This window comes from Carassius auratus, chromosome 34 (assembly GCF_003368295.1).
Source record: "Carassius auratus strain Wakin chromosome 34, ASM336829v1, whole genome shotgun sequence".
Lineage (NCBI taxonomy): Eukaryota > Metazoa > Chordata > Actinopteri > Cypriniformes > Cyprinidae > Carassius > Carassius auratus.
Window position 1 is genome coordinate 21467274 of NC_039276.1, and position 18235 is coordinate 21485508.

At 38.2% G+C, this 18235-nt stretch overlaps 1 protein-coding gene across 7 annotated transcripts in view; it reads left to right on the plus strand.

The window, feature by feature from the left end:
- Positions 1-5656: 5656 nt before the first annotated feature.
- Positions 5657-18235, plus strand: part of ubr3 (ubiquitin protein ligase E3 component n-recognin 3) — a 49244-nt gene continuing 36665 nt past the window's right edge. For 5 of the 7 annotated variants that reach the window (XM_026218615.1, XM_026218616.1, XM_026218618.1 and 2 more), the window contains exons 1-13: positions 5657-6134; positions 8085-8224; positions 9677-9829; positions 12242-12388; positions 12501-12535; positions 12672-12738; positions 12847-12977; positions 13227-13455; positions 13573-13752; positions 13930-14063; positions 14312-14398; positions 14483-14548; positions 15057-15146. In XM_026218615.1, coding sequence (XP_026074400.1) covers positions 5704-6134; positions 8085-8224; positions 9677-9829; positions 12242-12388; positions 12501-12535; positions 12672-12738; positions 12847-12977; positions 13227-13455; positions 13573-13752; positions 13930-14063; positions 14312-14398; positions 14483-14548; positions 15057-15146 — 1890 coding nt within the window. In that variant the 5' untranslated portion in view covers positions 5657-5703. The remainder of the gene's footprint in view (positions 6135-8084; positions 8225-9676; positions 9830-12241; positions 12389-12500; positions 12536-12671; positions 12739-12846; positions 12978-13226; positions 13456-13572; positions 13753-13929; positions 14064-14311; positions 14399-14482; positions 14549-15056; positions 15147-18235) is intronic. The other 2 variants (XM_026218617.1, XM_026218622.1) reach the window with 1 other exon arrangement.

An 18235-nucleotide genomic window follows, 5' to 3' on the forward strand; every position in this document is an offset into this window, starting at 1 on the left:
TGAAAATGCTCTAAAGAACTTTGAAGGTGAACATAAATGAGATGTACAGCTCTCTGCTTGCAGCGCGTCAGTCACGCTCATCAGGAAAGTGAGTGAAACACACACACAAACATTTCATCAAATAATTTGTCCTGAAAAGCGGTTCACTTCCGTGATTTGGTAAGATTTCGTTCACATAAGCAGCAAACCTTACCAGAGTTCACCTGAAGCGTACCCCAGACCAAAATTTTTAAGCGGCCACGTGTAAGGTTCGCGGGTGCGCATGACAGCGTTCACATTATCCAAACGAACCGAACTCTGACATCAATCGAACCCGGGTGCGCACCAAAAGTGCTAGTGTGAAAACACCCCAAAAATATATGCAAACTGTAATGAAGCAGAGATCAGTTTGTTCCCCACTTTAAGCGCTGACGCCGAGATCGTTCGCTTGCTTAAGTGAAAGTTTAATGTGCCTAACGTTTTCGACTCATATATTACATGTCACTCCCTGATGTCATGTGTTGTTACGGGACCTTTACAGGTTGTGTGTGAAAGCATGCACATATCCCAGGTAATCACTGGCAGTGTGAAAGTGCAAAATCTAGCGACCTGGGAACAATTGCCGGAACACTTTACATGTGTATTTGCCGGAATCGCAGTGTGAAAGGGGCTTTATACATTGTCTCTGATCAGATTCAATGATCTATGCTAAGCTAAGCTAAAAGTGCTACCGCCAAACCCGGATATCGGCTGAATGGATTCAAAAACGGTGTTCCTTTGAAAAATTGTGCATCGATGTGCACTTAAAATTCTAACTGGAAGTAGTAGACCATCCAGGAATCTTTGGCATACTAATTTCAACATACTACGATTTGGGACATACAAATTCAAATTTTGAATACTATTTAGGATGGATATTGGAATGCAGCACTCATCACAGACCTGTTTTTATTTATTTATTTATTCAGTGACGAGTGTGCTCTTGAATCTGTGTGTATCAAACTAAGTAATTTTACAGTGCCAAACAGACCTAAAAGTAGGCTTCATTTTGTTCATGGTGATAAATCAATAAAGTACGCTTTAAAAAACACGCGAAAAAAACAACAACACAAACACTCAATCAGGCTAATTTTTTATGACTTAAAGACATTCCTCTAGAAGGCGCTTGTCGGCTCAGAAAACTGAATACTCTATGAACGCGTTCAAATATTAGGATGTTTGTGCCATATTGTAAATAAAATTTTACACTAAAAGGCATAATCGTATAAAACTCTTAATTACAAATAGGACTACCAGTCATCCAAATTGACATTTGACACAGTAATCTCGCTCAAATCATTATTCTAAACTCATTAATCTCAAACAGCTGATTGGTCCATCATTAACAGCGCTGAGAAAGGAAACATGTAACACGTGACGTTACCCTAAATAAATTACAGTAAGTGTCATTTACAATTTTATGAATTGAAAAGACACCGTGGGAAGTTAAATTAGTAATACAAAATTCATATTGACGCATATCTTACACATTTTTTAACGAGTCAATATATAATCAAGGGAGTTTTCATGTCCATGAGATTTATCTCATTTATCTCATGCTTATTAAAATACAATTTTAAAAGTCTTCAGTGTTCTTCATGATCTTGTCTTTACAAATTCCATAGTTAATTATTATGGAAATAATCATTTATTTATAAAAATTTACTAGATATCCCTAAAATGTCAACTAAATAACCGTCCGAAATGAATTACAACCACAATCTCATTACTTAAAAAAACATTTTAAAAACTTATTCAAAAACAGTTTTAATTATATTATTTACATTAAGTTGAGGTAATTGTGAACAATGTGTCTTTTTGGGCAATATGTCACATTTTCAATAGAAATTGGCAAATTGAATATGTGTCCGAGAAGTCGCTATCATCTAAGTTACCCATAGCAAATACACCCCTCAAGGAAGAGTGTGTTTTCCAAATCACATGATCTGCTCCACATGATGTCATTTCCTCATGAAGAGAAAACTAGCAAGACTCCAAGGTATGTTCTCCCTCCACATTTTCTGTTATTTCACTTGAAGTAGTGCTTGGGGCAAATGTGTACTTATCATATGTCAACAATGTTACTACAATGAATTCATAAATAACTTTGAATTTCAATTTTACTCAGTTGTACATATAACATTTAGAAGAACCTCTCCCTAAAATGCCATGTGGTGTCTGGTGCTAGGCAACCATTTTGATTTTATCCCTAAAAACAGCAAAAATGTCAACTAGGTTACCAGTCACCTATGTTACTCTGCCAAGGTAACTGAGTTGACTAAGAGTAACATAGTTGACATTCATTACATGTTCTTATAGTTTTCAGCAGTTCATTTAATATTCTAATTGTACAGTAACTATAAAATACTTTGCAATAAATATTATAAAATTATAAACTTGTTTTCAGGCAAATCCCTGTGTTCAACAAGGCAGATTCTGCAATGTCAGTGTTACCAAGCTCAGGCCTTCGTCTTCAAAGTCAACTCTGCTGTTCCTGCATTGCACCAAGAACAACCAGACCTTGAAGTACAGTGGGATAGAGATGACATTGTTGGTCAGTGGTGTGTCATCAGATATGACGATGAGGTTTACCCTGGAACCATTGTTGAAGTGAGTGAGACACATGTTCATGTTAAGTACCTGCACAGAGTGGGACACAATCGTTACTACTGGCCAATGCGAGAGGATGCGCTCTGGTATCCATTTGAGGATGTGCTCAGGTTGATTCCTGCCCCACAGCATGTGACAGCACGTCATGTTGAAATAAAAAGAGATGTGTGGGAAAATATTGCCAAAACATATCTTCATGGCTAAGGACATGAGCGCACACACACACATGCTAACAAACACGTGGCACAAGCACACGGTCAAGCACACACACATATAGACACCAGGGGCCCGTTCTTCGTACGTCGCTTATTACATCCGAGATCAAATGACACATCCAAGATGATATCATTGTGCTAATCCTGATCCGGCTAATTGGGTTCTTCGAACACACCTGTTGTGTATGATTAGTATCGCTGGATTGAGTTATCTGAGACAATTGCGCGTTCATGTGTTGTCTTAAAAGGGGATATGTATCGATACACGAAACCATGATCAGCAGTGCAGCGATTGGCTGGTGGCAAGACGGCAATGTAATGACGTCATATAATTTAAAACGACACCCGACGAAAAACTTGACAAATTTCTGGACTTTTATAAGGAAACAGCCAAGCAAACAAAACTACATAAATGTTATAATAGATACATGAAACAGATAATAGATGCATGTTTTTATTTTAATAGAATTTTTTAGAATTTAGATTCTCAATTTATAATAGTTGTGCAGTCTTTACATTTTCATTTCAATGTAGAACTTATCTATTCATTTCATTTTATATTTGGACAGATTTGTTACGTGACAGCATTAATGAAAGTTTCTAAAGGGTCAATATCATGTTATCTGCATCTCCTGCGCTCCATCAAGCCACTCTTATAATAGCAGTCCTCACTCAAAATAATGCACGACTCTATTATCTGTATAGCATGTGTGTAAGTCTCTAATACAATTATGAAGTAATAATTTTATGACAAATAAATATTTCAGTGAGTAAAACTGGCTGTGTCTATAGTAGGCTGTTATGGACTACACAGCATTTTTTATATTATTTTTAAATAATTTTTTTAATGATTATTATTTTCCATTATTGTCCCTGGATCAGTAAGATACTCTTGTAATAAAGTAGCGGTGGTAGCAGGCAAATTTTGAGTATCAGTTCTGGTTGAAAAGAAGCGATCTAATCCTGTTTACATGAAATAAGCTGCTCCCGAGCAGGTTTAAGCTTACGGACCTGTTGCTATGACAGCAGCTCCGGGATGAGCTTCGAAGAACCAAACGATCCAAGATCACGCCAAATCATCAACAATCAAATCCAGCTAACTGAGTTAGCCACGTACAAAGAACGGGCCCCAGACGTGTATAGTCCAGGTACCAGAAAGTAAAAATCCTGCCATGATTTTGGATCTGCCTCTACATCTAGAACAGGTGTTTTCACTAACGAGCTCATCTACCTGGTAGAGGAGCTGGTTTAGTGATGGTTGGAACAGCTGCTGGACAGGATTTCTACTTTCTGGCACCTGGACTTTACACCTCTGATACACACACACACACACACACACAGACACACATGCACATGCATAATTGGCTATGTTCTTGGGTTAGAAAATGGGGAGTGTGTTCTGTCTCCGCCGGTTTCTTGGGTGCCTGGAAGTTGGAGGGTATGCCAGTGTTTTACTTGGGTTCTGACATATAAATGTTTTTGAGATACAACTGTTTGCACTATTAAAATTTTGATCCAATGCAGCACACTTATTCTGTTAACCAACAGAATAAAACACTATTTGGTTATTGTTACTTATTGCAGTGCACTGTTATTTTTTGTTCAATATAATACACTACTGTATTTCATTCCACAAACAAGATTTTCAAAATGTTTACATGGTTGAATTTTTGTGTAAGTGCTGTTTTTGATACTTTTGTTGTTGTTGTTTTCGAAGTTAGGATCTCTTGCTTATGATATATGTGCTTGTTAATAAAGTTGTGATTGATCCTTGTAAACTGATGTGCGTCTGTATTTCTCCTTTTGTGTCATGGAATATTCAACAGGTCTTGATTAAATGCAATAAAAGATTAGCTAACATATAATAATTGATATAGTTTAAGATTGTTGTTTTTTTTTTTTATATATATCATCCTTCTTTGTCATGTCAACTATGTTACTTTTGTCAACTATGATACTGAGCTGTCAATTAAGTTACCATTATATTTTTTAATATATATATATATATATATATATATATATATATATATATATATATATTTCAATGGTTCTCTAATCTCCAAGTAAATATTTAGAAACTGAGTAGCTGTCAAATATATACCTCAACATAATTTCATCAATAAAATTATCATGAATCAAGCACTTTGGAAACAAAATATACAGACCGTTTACTTGAGTACTTGAAATTTGGGGTTTCAATTGAACAAAATGTGTATTTTCTTAATTAATTGGGTATTTTAATTGAAAAGGTAGGTAAATACATATTCTTCCAAGAGTAATGATTTTTTTTAAATGTCTGCCATTTACTTAAATTTAAAACTTATAGGGTTTGTCCATAACATAGTTGACCAAATAATGAGTAAACTTCTTGTTTTTAAAACTAAATATCTGAAATCAATTATCCCTGAGCTTGGCAATGACTAAAAACAAAATATTTCAGGGATGATTTATCAGGGAAGATAATAATATTTTGTAAATAAATATATTTTTTCCCAGAATTATTCAAACTCAAAATCTCCCACAATTATATATTGACCCAAACAAAAGGTTTACTGCGATGTATATTGTTGCAGCATTGTACTTATTAAAAACATGTGGCACTGCAAATATTATTACCTCCTCTATGATAAATTGCTTGCGCTGTTTCTCACTAAATAAATAAACCTCCGCTAAATGTCAAGGTAATTTCTGATCCGCAAAAAGCTTTACCGCTTTAGTTCCCCGTTGCACGCTCCACGCCACTCTAGAGTCACTCTCGCGAGACTCGCAAGAGGGACGTAGCAACAAGACCTCGCGAGAAGCGCCGCGATCACAGCAACGAGACAACCAAAATAAAGTGATCACAACAAACCCGTAGCGCATGATGGCGGCTTCGCTGCTGCGCCGGGACAAGAGATCTACCGCCGCCCACTTGAAGGCAGACCTGAAGAGGACTGACAACAGCTCAGGGCTGCGGCAGCTGCGGGAGCTGCTGGATAACGTGCTGCACCCGGAACGGGGCTCGGAGCCGGAGGCGCTGGAGTGGTGTAAATCGCTTTTGGCAGGAGGAGACGGCTTCGACGAGTTCTGCCGGACCGTCCGATCCTACGATAACGCCACCCTGTGCGGGCTGGTGTGGACCGCCAACTTCGTGGCGTACCGCTGCCGGACCTGCGGCATCTCGCCGTGCATGTCGTTATGCGCGGAGTGCTTCAATAACGGCGACCACACGGGCCACGATTTTAACATGTTCCGGAGTCAGGCCGGCGGGGCCTGTGACTGCGGGGACGGGAACGTGATGAGAGAGAGCGGGTCAGTACACTCACAGACGGACACAGGCTGAGTCTCAAAGCCTCGACAGAGAGCCGACCCCCTGGACAGTGTTTGGGGGGCATCATAACATATAGGCGCATCCCCGACCAGCTGCAGATCTGGGCGTCATAGCATACAAGCAGCAGCGTTTTTAGGACCATAATATGAAAGCTTGCGAGTTGACTATCTTGACATTATTATTATTTAGCATCATAACAAATACGTTTACCAAATCACCCGCAGAATTTAAGGGATCGTAGTATCCAGCCTAATGTGATGGCTACATAGACAGCATCTTAATAGCATGATATTGTAGTTGAATTCTGAATCTGCAGTAATTTGGGACATCGTAGTCTTAAACCTGTACACTGGCTGTCTTGTGTGTGTGTGTCATCACTTTAGAGGTGATCACTTTTTGGTTCAGCTATGTTGGCCTTCATAAGAGTACTCTGAATAAGCAGGTACTGAAACCTCATAGTCCCAAACCTGGCGAGACAACATTTTTGGGAATGATGATACAGGCACATCCCGAGTTAGCTGCTGTTTTGGGGATTATGTCATTGAGCTCTCCATCTTAAGAAACTAAAATACAAACTAAAATAAAAAAATCTGATTCACAGTATTGAATAATAATAATAATAATAGCATTATTGATGATAATAAAATAACACTGATCGTAACATAAGCATGTCCCAGGTCTGCAGCAGAATTCGAGTATTCATAGTCACCACACCTAACACGATTAGATATATCAGATGAAATATGAATATGCAGTAATTTGGAGTGTATTATTCTCAGACGTTGTTAGCTGTCTCCCTAGTCATCATTATCAGCACACTTGTTGGTTCTCATAACACTGGCTCATTGATATCACATTATAGTTGTGTTCTGGTTCTGCAGCGTCATAAGAGTACCACAAATAAGCATGCATTTTGGGTTTTATAATCTCAAGGTAATGAGCTGCCTTCTTAGACATACTGTGTGGGAACCATGTACATGCACATCCAGAGTCAGCAGCTGTTTCTGGCTTAATAGTCTCAAAACTTTGTGAGCAGCTTACAGGACGACACTGTGTGGTTGGTTTGGTTGGAGGCACAGCCGTGCATTGATTGATATATGTGTGCACTAATATAAGGGCCGGTGAACGGTCAGACGGGCTGTCGGGTGGGCCGTGGCACCTGATCACTGCCTTACAGAGAGTGACCCAGTCTGGGTTATTTTTAACCCACCCACAGGGTCATTGACCGGTCTCTCTTCCCTTCCTCCTCTCACTCTGTTCTCTTTAGCAGTTGTCCTGTTCGATTGACAGACGTTTAGAGGTTCGGATGTGAGGACCGGATATGACCGCTGTCAGCTGGAGCTCAAAAGACTCGCTGTATTTGATCAGTAAAGGCTTTCTTTATCCTGAAGTGTACTTCTGTGCAGGAATGAGGATATTGGCAGGTTTATTCTTGGAAGGAGTGTAGTGTGAAAAAGCATCAGCTCCTCTAACACTTTTGCTTTTGTTCTGGAGCGAGATGTCACAGTACTCGCATTTTCTATCTGATTCAAAGGTACTGTCCACTGGACCCAACTATCTGTTTTCTTATTTAAAGAAACCATTGACTTTTTAGACATAATCACTGCCAGGATTACAGATGATGTTCACTGTAACGGCTAAGACTGCTAAGGTCAAGCAGTCGTTCCATGTCACAGTCTTACCTTCTGTTACCACACTGTACCATTATGCCAGCATCATTATTATTATTTTATTTAGTATGAGTCTCTAGAAAGCAATCCTTGTTAGTTTAGTGCTTTGTTATTCTATTGCGATAGGGTTCAACAGTTGGGCTCCAGAAGTCAAATGAATGATGCACCAAAATATTTTTTGAATATTTGTCACAATGTCAATGGATTTTTTGTGCACTGAACTGCATGTTGAATTCTAATGTACCAGCTCTTGTGTGACAGGTTTTGTAGTAGGCATCGGTTACAAACAGGAGAGAATGTGCCATCAGTCCCTCTGGATCTGCTGCTCATGTCTGAGATGGTGCTGCCGCGGTTTATCATCTCTATTATTCAGTACCTGAGAGATGGCTACACGGAGCCAGGTGAGAACACCAGAACACACCTTAAAGGAATACCTCACCCAAAATTACATTTATTGCAAGTTTCACCCTCAGGCAATCCAACATGTAGATGTGTTGTTTCTTCATTGGAATGGATTTCGATAGATGTAGCATTGCATCACTTCATCAATTGATGCTCTGCAGTGAATGGGTGCCGTCAGAATGAGAGTCCAAACAGCTGATAAAAGCATCACAGTAATCCAAACCACTTTAGTCCATCAGTTAACATCTTGTGAAGTTAAAAGCTGTTTATCTGTATATATAGAAAAAAATCCACCAAGGAAGTTTAACTTTAAACTTTAAATCACTTCTGTCCAAAATGTGTGTCCATAATACATAAAAATACATAGTAAAAAAGTCCATTGCCTGTTTGCTCACATCAAATTCCAAAAGCATCAACAGTTTTGGACTGTTTCACTTGAAAATAGTTTTTTTTGTTGTTGTTGTTTTTCTTTGTGCCTATTTCTCTCCTGAATCAGACTGGATTTCAAGAAAGTGAAAGCAATTGTATGTATAGAGGACTCTGATTTCAGCTAGAAGCAATGGTTTGAAGTTAAAAATGTAGAGTTTAACTAAGCTTGAATATTTGATGTTTCTGTGGGTTATTGTGGTGTTTTTATCAGCTGTTTGGACTCTCATACCTACATTTATCTGAATTCTCCAAATGTTCTGTTAAAGAAAAAAAAGAATTTGGATATTAAATATATCAGATTTTCATATTGGGGTGAGCTCTTCCTTTTAAAGGCATATAGTCCACTCAGAAATTAAAATTGTCATGACTTTACCCACATGCCATTTCAAACCTACATGATGTTTTTTTAGTTGATTGATGTTGGGAACCAAACAGTTTCTAAACCTTTTGTCTTCCATTGTTTATTTTTGTCTATATAATGGAAATCAATGTGAACCAGAGTTGTTACCAATATTCTTCATTCGTTCTTTAATGCACATGAAGTGCTGTAACTGCTTTAAAGACAGCATCAAATGATATATTTCTTGTAGGAAGAGTTTGGGAAGGGCATACTGAAGAAACCTGCTTCCATGATTAATGTGTTTGGCCCATCTTCCTGTTTAAGAAATGCTATGTTTTAAATGTTTGTTATCTAAAGGCTATTTCGTGATTTTATAGGTGGACCCTTGAGTTGATTTCAAAGCTCACAGAACTAAAATATTTCATGGGGTCTTTAAAGTGTTTAGTTTGGACCTTGTTCAGTGGATTCAGCTCATAATCTGATCAGAAGCACTTTGCTTGCTTTTACAAATAGGATTTTAAGAACCAGCAATGAATAAGACCATCTGCGATATGGTCAGCTGCTTTCTCTGTGCTTCTGACTGTACTGTAGTGACTGAGCTAATTTGCTAACCGTGCCCACTGGGGCGACACATGCTGCTGTGTTTTGTCACACACACAAACATGTTATCATGTGCTGACAGAGTCGGCCGCTGACAGAGATCTGCAGAAGGTTCTTCAGCAGTTAGACCTTCACATATCCTTCTTAGAAGAGCTCACCAAGATGGGCGGAGCCATGCGCACCGTTCTCACCAAGATCTTAACCAATCAGCAGACCTTTAAAGAACTGAGCATGGGTGAGTATGTCTGAAATGTGTTGCTTCTGCCTGTAGAGTAGTCGAACAATTGAAGTCAAGTCGTGTCTGCCTGCATCGTGTTTTTTTTTTTCTGTCCTTTGATTTGTTTCCTGGGGTTATTTCATTTATCACATATTTGTTTGTTTGACCGTTTACACTCTCTCACCTTTACAATTAAAAAGGCTGGTTTTGTAGCTGTGCCTTTAAAAACCTATATATGCAAATTAACTTTATGCCTGGCTGTCTTATTTTAATGAGAAACAAGTCACAATATTTACCAGGGCTGCAGATTAAAAATCATCATTCTCGGTTATTCCCTTTGAATTGTAATTGCTATTCCTAATTACGATTATATTAAATGATGTTTATATCGTTGATGCAACTGGATGCCGTATTTTTATATGAAAATAAACAAGCTGAAAACACTCTGAGAAACGTTTAGTGTTTTTCTATAGTTTTAAGCCTCAAATGTCAACTATATATTGGATTGGTTTCTTCTTTAAATTATAAACAATGAAAAATATGAATTGTATTATAATGTTATACTAAAAATAATAGGAAAAACCCTTTACACAACATGTTGAAAGAACATAAAGGCTGCGTCTTAAACATGCTGAATAACATGGACTTTGAATGATTAGCTGCCGCTTTAAACGATTACGTAATTGCGGCATCCATAATTGTAATTGCAATTAGAAATTCGATTGACTGTGCCTAAATATCCATCCTTCAATAACAGCCTGTTACAAAACTGCTTTACATTGTGACAGATTTATAAAACTACTGTATGGGCAGCGTTCATGCATCTTGTTAAAAATAGGTTTTTATTTTTATTTAATTAACTAAAATCTCTGGGAGCCATAAACACCACAGTGTTCTGCAACTTCTGTTAGCCAGCTATATGTGTAGGAGAATAGCACAAACACTCTTCAACCCTCTGGCACAGCTGTATTGTTTAAAGTATTGTTGTTACTGATGTTTAAATGTGGACTTTTATGCATTGATTTAATTTTGTTTTTAACATTTATAATTCCAACTATTTTTAATTATTAGCTTCTAGTGTTGTCAAAAGACCCAGTAATCCGGCCGCTGTGTTGATCTGCTTTCACACTCAATAGTTGTATCGAACCCAGGTGCGTTTGCAGTCACCTTACGTCATCGCAACTGCACACGGAAAATGCCTGGAGAACACAATCGCCTGGAATCAACCTCGACTCTCTCGTGTGTTGAGGAAACAATAATATCGACAGTGTTACTACGCATGCATGGGGTACTTCCTGAACAAGTGCGCACCGGAGCTTGTGTTGCTTGCACATTCAAACGAACCGCGCCACAGTTCGGGAGCAACCAAACTCAGACCCCCTTCTCCAGGTAGTCTCAGGTTCGGTAACGTTACCCCAGTGCGCACCAGGGTCCGATGACAGCGTTCACATTAGCGATTTTTCATGTGAATAGTGTCCCGTTCCACACTAAACTGCCAGTGTGAAAGCCCCCTAAGTACCAGTGGTACTGAGTGCCTGGTCAACCCCTAGCTCTATGATTTCCGTGAAGCAGAAAACGCGGACGGAATCTCAAAATCCAGTCATGAAAATGAAACTTGCATTTTAATATGGACAGTCACCGAATTTAGCATAAATGAATCAAATCAAATCTCCGTATGGACCAGTATCTGTAAAGTTGTTTGAAGACTGAATCCTACATGTTCTGAGCATCTGTGTGTGAATGAATGAATGGTTTGTTTACTACAGAGACTGAAGCGCATGACCGTCTCAATGAGGACATAAATACATAAACAACATAACCAGAACTGAGTCACTTCACAAGCATTTTACCGTTTCATTTGAGTAAAACCAGTGTCAAAATAAAAGTTCATTTTTACATAAAGGTATTGTGCTAGAAATATGACTATTATTTAGTATAATGTATCTGATACTGCTACTACCGTTGAAATATATAAACATTTATTTTTTTAAAGAAATGAATCACACAATATGTCTTCAATGTTTAAATGTTAATAGCAAATCACCTTTATTTACCAAAAAGAAAAAAAAAATCATGAATTAAAATTAATTTAATTTAATTAAACTTGTCTAGTGTTTTTCTTAATTATATTACTTGTAGCAAAACTTTAAACACAATTGTAAATAAGTATAAAGAATGTCATTGGTTTTATTCTTAGTGATAGTATTTTTCTTTTTTTTTCTTTTTTTTTTCTTTTTTTTTAGCATATTATGTTGCTTTGCTTTGGTACCGAAATTGGTACCGAGAACCGTGGATTTTCACTGGTATCGGTACCGAATACTGACAGTTTGATGATGGTTTTTGTTTTTTTCCATACTTCAGCCTTTAATAGTAGGCTCAAATAATAAAAAAAACTAATTTTCACACTTCTATATTGTCCCACACCCACAGGTCAAGAGGAGAGTGTTTATGCGAAGAGCAACTATGAGAAGTATCTGTCAGCATTGAAGAGTTCAGGTCTGGTGTCAGTGGAGGAGAAAGGAGCAGGAGCTGGGGCATCAGACACCCCAGCTGGGGCAGGAGCGCTCGGTCTACTGGGTAACACCTGCTGCCTCTTCTGTGCTTTATGTCTGATGAGTGATTAGAGAGAAACGGATCTCAATGGTTCTTTGGTAACACAGTTATTTTTCTTTGTTGATTATTATTTTAGGAGCTGCTGCCAGTCTGGAGGACTCTAGCAAAGAGGTAGGCACACAGACTTATGGGATAGATCAAATGTGCCCAGCAACTACTCAAAACAAACACTGTAGGGTGTGTCGATGTTGAGAATACAAACTGATTGTTTTAGCTGTGCGGGTCAACTAAAGTGTTTGTCTGACAGGAGGATCAGGATGGACTGCAGGGTGTGGGCCAGAGGAAAAGAGTAAAGCTCAGTAGCAGTTCCAAAGGTAGAGCCCATTAGATCTCATCAGCTCTAAATCTCACGAACTGTTATTCCCTGAATAATGTAGTAACTAAAACAATCGCATTTCCTTGCCCTTTTCCTGTTTTGTTAGATCCATCCATAATGGACACCCTGAAACATAAATGTTTTTTAGAAGAGTTATTGTTTTGGACTATTAAGTATGAATTTCCACAGAAGATGGTCACCTTTTTGCTCAACATGTTGCCAGATCAGGATTACAAGGTATTCAATGCTGGCAGTTTTGTGATAGAACCTGATACTTAAAAAACAGGACTCTTCTTGCAAAAGTTTAATGTATGGATCTCATATAGGCAAATATTTAATAGTGTGTAAATTAGTACCCTTTTACACCACAAGGCTGGGAGTTGTAACTTATGTATAGCTGCTGCAACCAGTCCATGATCTCTAAATAATGTATATATACTTTTACCAAAATCTATAACATGTGAACATGCTTCTCCTGTGCCACAGATCACTTTCACTAAAACCTTTGTACAGCACTATGCCTTCATCATGAAGACCCTCATGAAGAGCCACGAGTCGGACACCATGTCCAACCGCATCGTCCACATCAGCGTGCAGCTCTTCAGCAACGAGGAGCTGGCCAGACACGTCACAGAGGAGTGCCAGCTACTGGACATCATGGTCACCGTGCTCCTCTACATGATGGAGAGCTGCCTCATCAAGAGCCAACTGCAAGGTAACACAACAAGCAAGGTTTAGGCTGCGTTCAAAATGGCATGCTAACACACTACAATGCACTATTTGCTAATTTTTACTGGATTGCCGGCTACAAAATGTTTTGGATCTGTCCCAGATGAGGAGAACAATCGTCACGTGGTGGTGAACTGTGGTGAAGCTCTACTGAAGAATAACACCTACTGGCCTTTAGTTAGTGATTTTATTAATATCCTCTCGCACCAAAGTGTGGCCAAGCGCTTCCTGGAGGATCATTCTCTGCTGCTGCTCTGGATGAGTTTCGTCTCCTTCTTCCAAGGTCAGTGACTGAGAGAAAATATAGATGTTAACTACAAAACAAGCATCCAGGACTATTCATTTTAGAAAGGTCGTTTCGATTTTGTGGATGTAGGTTATGTTACTGAAGCTTGATATCAGTGAGTCAGTACTTCAGTCTGATGTTACGGCCTCTCTTTCTGTTCCTCTCGCCATTCAGGAATGAATCTTAATAAGAGAGAGCTGAGTGAGCATGTGGAGTTCGAGTCTCAGACGTATTATGCGGCGTTTGCAGCCGAGCTGGAGGCCTGTGCTCAGCCCATGTGGGGTCTCCTGACACACTGCAAAGTCAAAGTGAGGCTCCGTTCGTCTCTACACACATCACGCTACAACACCTGTTTGAGACAATCAACTTATTCATGTTTGAGATGCTGCAAAGGACATGAGACACAAGCTCGGAGCCTCGCATGCCCATCTGGCACATTAAAATGCAATGGAAAAGCAGCGCAGTAGAATTCAGAAATGCTTTCTGTGTGAACAGCGCTTTATTAATGTTTTTGTAGGAGGTTTGTGTATGAGCTGAATTTATTGTGTGTTGGCAGGAGACCCACGAGTACACGAGGACAGTGGTGCGCTACTGTCTGGAAACCCTTCAGATGTGGTTTGATGCCATTGGGTTTGTAGATGAGGTACAGTCTTGATTCACACGATCAGATTACATCATGATAAAGATGAACCAGTGAGTAACACCCCCCCCCCTCTCTCTGTCACAGCCTGCTCTCCACCAGCTGACCTTTCATTTACCTCTTCATAGATACTATGCCATGTTCCTCAGCAAGGTGAGCACACTCAGACAAGTGTTGGTCAACAGATCAGTTGAGTGAATAATTCAATGTCTGTCTTATAAAGGCATTCTCCTCCTCATAGAAGGATGTAACCTTTTGTAAGAGTCATTGAAAAATCCCAACCGCTGATATTGAGAAGCAGTTTGACATGAGCAAACACAGGAAAGCCGAGTGATACAAATCGTAAAAAGTTCGGACTGTGCATATCAGCACGTATATGTGGATTTGTATTGAATTGGCTAAGATGTTGTAAATTGAGATAGACCTGCGAAATCCTGGGCAGTTCTTAGTCCCAATTCGGTCATCAAAAAAGCTTTCCGTGAATATGTCAGTATCCGCAAAAAGCCGACATGCTTGACCAAAAACAAAATGCAGGTATTTATTGATTTAGGAGTATGTGATTTATTGAGCAAAGAGCTGCTCCAGAATGGGATTTTAAAAGCAGTTGGTCTGGGTATGATCCTGATTATAAACTAATCAGTGTTTTGTTGTTGTGTTGCAGGGAGTGAAGTGTCAAGGTCTGGATTTGGACAGTTTGCTTCCTGATCAGGAGATGCTTATGAAAATCATGGTTCACCCTCTTCAGATACAGGTAATGGACAGTGAAGGTGAATCAAGACATTTAGAGAAGAATTAATCAGCTGGAAGTGAGTGTCTGATTGTGTGTTATTAATCAGACTACAGATATATGATGAAAGTATCAGCTATGACTGGTACACTAATGTTCACGTCTTCTAAGCTCATATGATGGTGCTGTGTGTGGAACAGATCACAACTGTACTAGATATTCACTAAATTCTGCCCACTGTAGAGGACTAAGACTAAGAGTGACACTTAAACTTAAAGGTTGGGTAGCTAGTGTAGTACAAAAACATTATTTATTTATTTATTTTAATCCTGGTTGAAATTTTCTTCATATCCCGATAGCAATCTCTAAGTTACCGTATTTTTCGGACTATAAGTCGCACCTGAGTATAAGTCGCATCAGTCCAAAAATGCGTCATGACGAGGAAAAAAACATAAGTCACACTGGATTATAAATTGCATTTATTTAGAACCAAGAGAAAACATTACCGTCTACAGCCATGAGAGGGTGCTCTATGTCTTCAGTGTAGACTACAGGAGCATCTGAGCAGCATAGAGCGCCCTCTGGTGGCTGTAGACGGTAATGATTTCTCTTGGTTCATTTCTCTTGGTTCAAGTCAAATTAATTTTGATAAAGTTGCAGGACCAGCCAAACTATGAAAAAAAGTGTGATTTATAGTCCGCAAAATACGGGTAAGTGGTCTAAATGCATTTATATTAGGGCTTTAAGTTTTAATGTGTTAATTTAATTAGTTATAAAAAAAAATAATGTGATTAAAATATGGGTAACACTTTAGAATAAGGTTCCATTAGTTAATGTTAGTTAATGTATTAATTAACATGAACAAACAATGAATAATACATTTATTACTGTATTTATTCATCTTCGTTAATGTTAGTTAATGAAAATACAGTTATTCATTGTTAGTTCATGGTAATTCACAGTACATTAACTAATGTTAACAAGCACAACTTTTGATTTAAATAATGCATTAGTAAATGTTGAAATTAACATGAACTAAGACTTATAAATGCTGTAGAAGGATTGTTCTTGCTTAGTTCATGTTAATTAATACATTAACTAACATTAACTAATGGAACCTTATTCTAAAGTGTTACCAAAATATGTAATGCATTATGAATGGATCCTCATTTTGAACGAATCGTGTGAACCAATGATTCAAAGTGTGATTCGATTACGATTAATGATGTAATCTGTACATCTTTTAGGGGTGGGAATCTTACGATTATCATTATCAACTCAAGATCACCATGCGTCACATTCTCAGTCTTCAATAACACTGCACATGGCTAAATTTTCATATACATTTTATATAAAATTTATTTGGTTTAAAATTAACTTTATTTTTTATTTTTTTAAAACAATGACTTATTTAAAATAAGAGTTCAAGTGTCAAAGTGTACAGAAAATAGTTGAGGATTTTTCTTTTTTTCCTCCGCATTATTGATTATTACTGATGAGATCATAGAAAGTGGCAGGCTGTTTAACAGGCTGCATTCACAAACACATATATTTTTTATATCAAATGCTTTTTCCTGCTCTGAAAACATAACTGACTGTGTGTACATCAGTTTCATATAAAAGTATTTGAAAATGCAAGTGCATTTAACCGCAGCCGCAATTGAGCTTCAGGACAAATACAAAGTGCACGTGAAAGTCTGTCAGGCAGGGGAGTATGTTTATATGTGAATGAGCGTTGGTGCAAGACTGTTGTTGTGAGAGAGAAATTATGCACAAAGGACGTTGAGATGCTCACGGTATCGCTCCGGCCTCATTATCTGCCTAGAGAGTTTCCCCAAATATTTGTGTCTGTGGTGTACATTCACCCAAAGGCGAACTTGAACTTGGCTATAGAGTATATTGAGAAGAGCATTATGAAACATCAGTCACTATCCCCGGATGCTGCGATCTTTATCATGGGTGATTTTAATAATTGTAAATTGGAAAATTCTGCTAAGAGCATGTATGGGTATGTCACGTGTCCAACCAGGTATAAAAAGACGTTGGACCAATGCTATGGCTCTATTAAGGGAGCATACAAAGCTTCTCTATTACCTCCTCTGAGTTCGTCAGATCATAATTGTATTCATCTAATCCCATGTTATACTACGGAACTGAAGAGGGGAAAAGTTGAAACAAAAATTGTGAAATCTTGGACTGATGATGCTATTGAGAGTTTAAGAGGATGTTTTGACTGTACCATATGGAATGTTTTTATTGATTCATCTGCTGATATTGATGAGCTTAATGATGTGGTTAGTTCCTGGGTAGCTTATTGTGTTGACTCTGTCATTCCCGAAAAAGTTGTGAAGATATATCCAAATAATAAGCCATGGGTGAGCACCAATCTTAAGGATTTGTTGATTAAGAAAAGAACTGCTTTTCAACGAGGGGATTTGCTTGAAGTTAAAAATGTACAGAAATTAATTAGACAAGAAATCAGGAGGTCAAAAATACGATATAAGGAAAAAGTTGAAATTAAATTAAGAACAAACTGTATGGGCTCAGTATGGGATAGTCTTAAACTAATGACGGGCTTAAATAGTGGATGTAGAAAACAAGTGAAAGTACCCGGTTATGAGTTAGATAGTGTCCTTGCAGAGGATTTTAATAAATTTTACGCTCGATTTGAAGAGCTGAATGGTGACAAAGAACATGAGTTTTATAACTCCTCTCAAGAGGGAGAAGTTCACTTGTTTCCTTTAGTGTAGAAAATGTAGTCAATCTTTTTAAACAATGCAAAAATAAAGTGAGTCCTGGTCCAGATGGAATAAGTGGTAGGGTCCTGAAACAATGTGCTGAAGAATTGGGTCCTATTTTTACTTATATTTTTAATTGGTCTTTTGAGGTTCAGTATGTACCAAAACTTTGGAAAGAGTCTATTATTACTCCAGTTGCAAAAAATAACTGTCCTAAAAGCTTGACAGATTATAGACCGGTTTCCTTGACCTCGCTTATAATGAAGGTATTTGAGAAATTAGTAAAGGAGGTACTATTGGAAAAAACTACTCCATTTCTCGACCCGATGCAATTTTCCTATAGGGCGGGAAGAGGTGTGCAGAATGCAACGCTGA